This window comes from Lepidochelys kempii, chromosome 1, assembly GCF_965140265.1.
Source record: "Lepidochelys kempii isolate rLepKem1 chromosome 1, rLepKem1.hap2, whole genome shotgun sequence".
NCBI classification, from domain to species: Eukaryota; Metazoa; Chordata; order Testudines; family Cheloniidae; genus Lepidochelys; species Lepidochelys kempii.
The window spans coordinates 199,489,042-199,495,148 of record NC_133256.1 but is presented as its reverse complement, the minus strand read 5'-3'; the positions used below and the strand labels follow the sequence as shown (position 1 = coordinate 199,495,148).

General features: G+C 39.5%; 1 protein-coding gene across 1 annotated transcript; it reads left to right on the top strand.

The window, feature by feature from the left end:
- The first annotated feature begins 2,005 nt into the window (after positions 1 to 2,005).
- Positions 2,006 to 5,869, top strand: GPR15 (G protein-coupled receptor 15). Its single transcript, XM_073328906.1, has 2 exons — positions 2,006 to 3,209; positions 5,620 to 5,869. Exon 1 carries the CDS (start codon positions 2,071 to 2,073, stop codon positions 3,163 to 3,165), a length of 1,095 nt encoding a protein of 364 aa, XP_073185007.1. The 5' UTR covers positions 2,006 to 2,070; the 3' UTR covers positions 3,166 to 3,209; positions 5,620 to 5,869.
- The last annotated feature ends 238 nt before the right edge of the window (positions 5,870 to 6,107 follow it).

Genomic DNA, 6,107 nt, shown 5'->3' with positions numbered 1-6,107 from the left:
CCCTGAATCTAGTTCTAAATACACTATAGAGGAACATACCATACGTATTTGCTAGCATGCTGGAATTATTGTGGAGCTAATTTTAATTTAGAATATTTCCTGACACAGTGACTGAAGGGAAAGGAATGCCCATCTCATCTAGGTATACAATTTTGCAAGTGATTTTTGAAAGAAAAAGTCCCTTTGAATAGAAATGAAACGAAACTGGCCCAGTTCTCAACTCACTATTAGAGCTGGCTGAAAACTTCTGAATTTAACATTTTTAAAAGAAATATGGGGACAAAGTTTTGCGAAAATTATTCCTATTTTTCAGCCATCTCTAGTCACTGTGCCACAGAATCACAGAAATAAGAAATGCGAAAGATCTTTTATCTTGTTTGGTCCAAGGGGTCTCTAACCTTTCTATTTTATGATCACTTCATAACAGAGATCTTTTCACAGACCATAAAACTCATATCCAAAAAACACCAAATCCCAAACCAGTTGGCTCTCAACATCTTTCATTCAGTGGACCAATGGGAAAGTTCCCTGGATCACTGATGATTCATAAATCTAGTCTATCCTTGTGCCTGGGAAGGACAGGTACTACACTGTAACTATACTTTGTGGAGTTTGTGCACTGTAATTTTAAATGTTCTAAGCTCTGAAGACTAGCTCATTTCTCTTGAAAGACCATTTCAGAATCCATGTGGCTGCTGCAGGTTTGAGGGTGCTGGTCATCAAGACTGAGGTGCATTGGCAGAGTTATGTGGTGGCGCAGGGCTGGAAAAGCTGGGGAGTTTGCAGATCTAAAGCTGCAGGGGTGAGTGGAGGAGAATGTTGGAAGAAGACGGGGGAGAGTGGCTGGAAATCAGAACTAAGGTTTATTGGCTGAACAGGGTGAAGACCAATAAAAGAATAATCAGATGTGTTGCTGTTTAGGAATATTGGCATTGGCAAAGCTGTATTGGAATCAAGGACTTTAAAACAGAGATTTAAAATCCAAACTAAGCAATGCTGACAGGGCTGTATGTGGGGTAGCTCAGAATTGGAATAGCAGCAGATGTTGCAGATAAGAAATTAAATGAATTAGCAAAGCTTTCAGTATGACAGCAAGAGGGAATATCATAGGAGCTACGCACCAGAACTGCATGGAATTTGCAGTGCCAGGGGGAGGCAGGACTGGAATAAACAGGCATTTTGGAGGTCAGGAGTGAGGTACTTAGGCAGAGCTGGCGATGGGGAAGGAAGAGCAATTTTAGACTTGAAACTGCAGCAGAAAATGGAAACAAGGACTCTTTCTGACTCTGAGCCACACAGAGATGAATCCAGAAATGGAATAGCAGGTAGTGCTGAAGGTCAAGACTGATATGCATTGGCAAGACTCTGTGTGCAGATCCAAGGACTGCAATAGCAGGATTTGCTGCTACAGGTTAGAATGGAGAAGGCATGGTTTTAAACAGCTTTTCCCTAGTCGCATTTATATAGGTGATAGTCACTCTAACCAGAAAATCAGTTGACAAAATAATCCAAGGTATAAACCTCCAAGTCTCAGAAAAATATATAAACAGACTAACAACAATTTATCCAAGAGATAGAGAAATAAAAGAACATAATGCTGAATTAACCACTTCCTGGTTTCTCTCCATCACCTCAAACTTTCTCACCTATTATAATATCCCGCTTAAAGAGAAAGAAAGGAAAAAACCTTACCCAAACAGTTCAGAACCTTAAAAGAACAAAAAAAACCCACAAAAAACAAACCTTAAAAGGCATCATGGTCAAATGCAAAATGAAGAGAAAAATCAGTTAGCCAAAAAAACCCAACTCAACCCAATTGACTCCTACAAAACATCTGACTTGTGTGGGTTTGACTAATCAGACTCTCCCTTTGCTTGTCTTTATATGATTGGCTGAGAAGGATGCAGAATTGTGAATATCAAAGGGTGGGGTGGGGGTGGTGGTTTTTTGTTTTAAGAGGTTTCTTAAGATCTTTAGGAAAAAAAGAAGAAAGATCAGCACTCTGCTGTCTCTGATAATAAGAGTAAGGGTGGTGACAGCTCATCCAGATTGGTCAGATTTTTCTTTAAGATGTCTGAGACAACTTTAAGCTATAACGATAGCTATGAATATTCTTTTTCCACGGAGAGTCCTGAAGAGTACTGCCAAGCTCTGTACATACCATATATGGGCATTTTCCTTCCTATTCTGTATGCCACTGTGTTCCTGGTGGGAATCGTTGGCAATGCCATCCTGATGGGAGCCCTGGTCTTCAAATTTCGAGTCCGCAGGCTGATCGACATCTTTATCCTCAACTTAGCTGCCTCTGACTTTGTTTTCCTCCTCACATTGCCACTCTGGGTGCACAAGGAGATCTGGCTGGGGGTCTGGAGGTCAGGCTCCTTTCTCTGCAAGGGCAGTTCGTACATCATCTCAGTCAACATGTATTGCAGTATCTTCCTCCTCACTTGCATGAGTGCTGACCGGTACCTGGCCATCATGCACCCCTCTGTAGCCAGGAAAGTCAGAACAAGATTCTACACTAATGGACTTTGCATCTGTGTCTGGATCCTCTCCTGCCTCCTAGGGCTTCCCACACTTCTGTCCAGAGAACTGAGGCAATATAATGGCCAGGCTTACTGCATAGATGTGGACCTCACACCCGCTAAACGGATTGTGTCACTGGTAACGTTAATTCTGGCCTTCTTTTTCCCCTTGCTGAGCATCTTGACCTTCTACTGCTCCATCACCAAGAAGCTCTGCATGCATTACCAGAAATCTGGGAAACATGACAAAAAGCTGAGGAAATCTATCAAGATTGTCTTCATTGTAGTGGCTGCCTTTGTTTTCTCCTGGATTCCGTACAACATTTTCAAGCTTCTGGCTATCATCTCTGGGCTCCAGGACCTGAAGCCACCTTTCTGCCTTCCTTATGTCCTTGCCCAGGCGGGCATGGAAGTGAGCAGCCCCTTTGCATTTGCCAACAGTTGTGCCAACCCTTTCATCTACTACTGCTTTGATGGCTATATCCACAGGAACATCTTGCGGTGCCTGTGTCCATGGGTGAAGGGCCATAGCACTGGGAGCAGTTCTGACAGCTTGAACACTCGCATCAGCCATTCCATGTCCACTTTTATTCATGGGGAGGATACCATTAGGAAACGGAGGCGCTCTCTGTCATTCTGAGAGGAGCGGGTACTTTGGAAGGAGACATTTCTTCCAATGAAGAGGTAATGGGGGAAGAAAGGTCCACAGAAAAAGCATGAAGGCAAAAAAAAAAAAAAAAGAGTGTGAGTGTGAAAGGGGTAGAGAGAATGAGTGAGAAAGTATAATATGGTTGTACTTCTAGTTACAGAAGAAAATATCATGTTAATTTCCTTTTATTATATAGTTATAACTGGAATATAACACTGTAACTATAGGATAACTACAGGGTTCTGCAGATTACTGTGTAATTACGTTGAGCAGATCTAAAACTAGCCTACAGAGAAATACACACAAATGCTTAAAATCAAAATCCCAATGCTCTGCACAAATAACTACAAACTATAGAGCAACTCACCAGATTCAGAACTAGCTTGTCACACTGAGGAAGTCTGTGAGTGCAAATGCATAGGTTCTCATTAGAGTGAAGCAAATAATTCAGAAAGAATAATGTGTTTATTGAGCTTACCTTCTTTTTTGTTTGTGGAAAATCTATCAAGTAGTCATGATTTTCTCAACATGTATTTGTTATTCAAAATTTGTTGAGGTTTTTTGATTTTGAGAATTTTGTTTATTCATTCCAGTGTTGCCAGCTCTCACAGTTTTATCATGAGTCTCACAATATTTCATGTTTTTCTTAAAGCCCCAGCTTCTGGAAGCATGAAATTATGAGAGAATCCTAAATTTTATTTAAAATAAGTTTCTAGCCCTCACAGTTGCAGAGAAAAGCTGGAAAATGTGACCCAAGTGTAACTTGGAGGCTCAAAGCTAAATGGCAAATAAAAAGAAGCCAACATTTATTATTTTCATAAAATATTTGTTGTTAAAACAACCATGATATTTTGGGGCTTGACTCATGATTTTTGAATGATTGAGTTGGCAATGCTGTGTTGTTCGAAATCCAAAATTCAGCTCGTGTTGCTTACTGCAGTTAATCATTTCGGCCACCTGGTATTATTACAGTTCCTGGATCGGAGGAGTGCAGCTGCTGCAGTCAGGTTTCAGGTGCCGATGTTCATGGAAAGCGAAATTAAAATGTCTGTCCCACAAGTATTTGAATGCTTGAGTTTGGAATTTGTTTTCTGTAAACATTCATGCTAGCAAGATTCAGTCACATGAATGTTCATAGAAGGGAACACAAAAGTTAGTTTGTTAAAAAGGTGAGTGAATATTCACAGAAGACAGGTTTGCAGCAATTGCAGGGTTCTTATTTTTGCTGGTGGTTAAACCACCAGTGATCTTTTAGAAATGCCTATGCCATCAAACTGTACATTTGATATGCTGTAGCAAACATACCAAGTGTCCAGATAGTGCCAGCTCTGATGGCAAATGGGATGGTTTTTATCACTATGGGCAAAACTGGAGGAGCATGTAAATTCCACAGATTGGGACTATAAATTCTGTAAAGCCAACTAATTTCATGTTTTTTCATTTTCTCCCCCTTTTACAATTTTAAAATCACAGTCATGTAAATACTCACCCCTAAAAGGTAGCCCAATGTTAGGTTTATACAGTTAAAACGCTGAGAACTAAGGTTGTACTAGAAATGTTAACTCATTTTGTTGCAACATGTCCCATACTCCTGCTTTACTTGTTAAATATGTAGCTTAATCTACTATCGCTTGTAATAAAAATAATAAATCTATACCATAAAGCATCCAGGATTTGCAATGTTTAGAGATTGCCATTTGAAAGATAAGAAACTTCACTTTTGAATTTCCTGAGTTTTTACAATTTTACCTTTCTTTATTCCTTTTTTTTCCCCTTTTGCATTTAGCCTTTCTAGATCCAAAACTAGCTATTGCAAAACCCACAGTAGGGTTTAGAGGGCAGAAATCATTTGATAATCATCACCATGTGATAAAATGAACATGTTGCAATTCATGATTTTCAATATAAGTAAAGAGATCTTACAGATATTTGTAACTATTTAAAGTGAAGAGATGTAGCTCTGCTATGGGAGGAAATCATCCTGCACATGACATGTTTAAAAACAACAACCATTTCTATTCCAATCCTCTGCTATGCTGCAAGTGCTTGTAATTAATGGGGTAGCGGTCCTTAAATTATTTGTTTTGGGTTTTTAAAAATAGTTTTCTCCTCCCTAAAAGGGAAATTCTAGGTACTGGGATGGAAAAGCATGCCAAAAATTAAGCCAGTACAAAAGTGTGCTCTAGTTGCCTGGGGGCTTAAGCCATAGATCTTCTATTAATTTTAATAGAAGATGTGTGACTAAATCCCCTAGACAGCTTTGAAAAACAACAACTGAATCAACTTCTTTTTCTGTTAGAATCTGCCTGTCTATTCTTCCCCTCTTTCTGACCTCCCTACCACACACATTCTCCCTTTCTCTATGTGCTTCCCCTCCCCACAATTACTTCATTTTGCACCCTATTCTTTGCATTTGATTTTTTTCCCCCTTGCTCCCTTTTTCAGACCCACACAGACCGAGAATGAACCCTAGTATTCTCTATTTTCAAACCTACAACGGTTGAAAACAGGCAAAGCTTCCCTTCAGATTCTAATCCCATCACATCAGAAATTCCTTGAGAGCACCACATCTCTTATCTAAACAAGCCTTCAACCTCACTGCAGGACTCTCCCAAGACAAGGAACAAATGAAGAAGCATGAAAACAGTAGACCAGACCAGATTTCTCAACAATACTCCTGCTTTTATCAACTCATTAAATGATGTAATTTGTTATTAAAAAAAAGTCTGAAATCTCTAGACCAGGAAGTTTATTCATTGTTTATATTCCACAAGAAGCGTGGGTGATGTTTTAAAGGAGGATTGCCTTAAAAAAAAATCAATACAGGTAATTCTTTATCTCAGATCCCTACAATACCAATTATTTCCCTTCACCTCTTTACCCACATGAAGCATAGCAATCTCTCTGGAATAAAATTAGACTAAGAACAACTC

Coding starts and splice junctions, on each gene's coding strand:
- GPR15 (XM_073328906.1), top strand. CDS start 2,071: ATGTCTGAGACAACTTTAAGCTATAACGATAGCTATGAATATTCTTTT.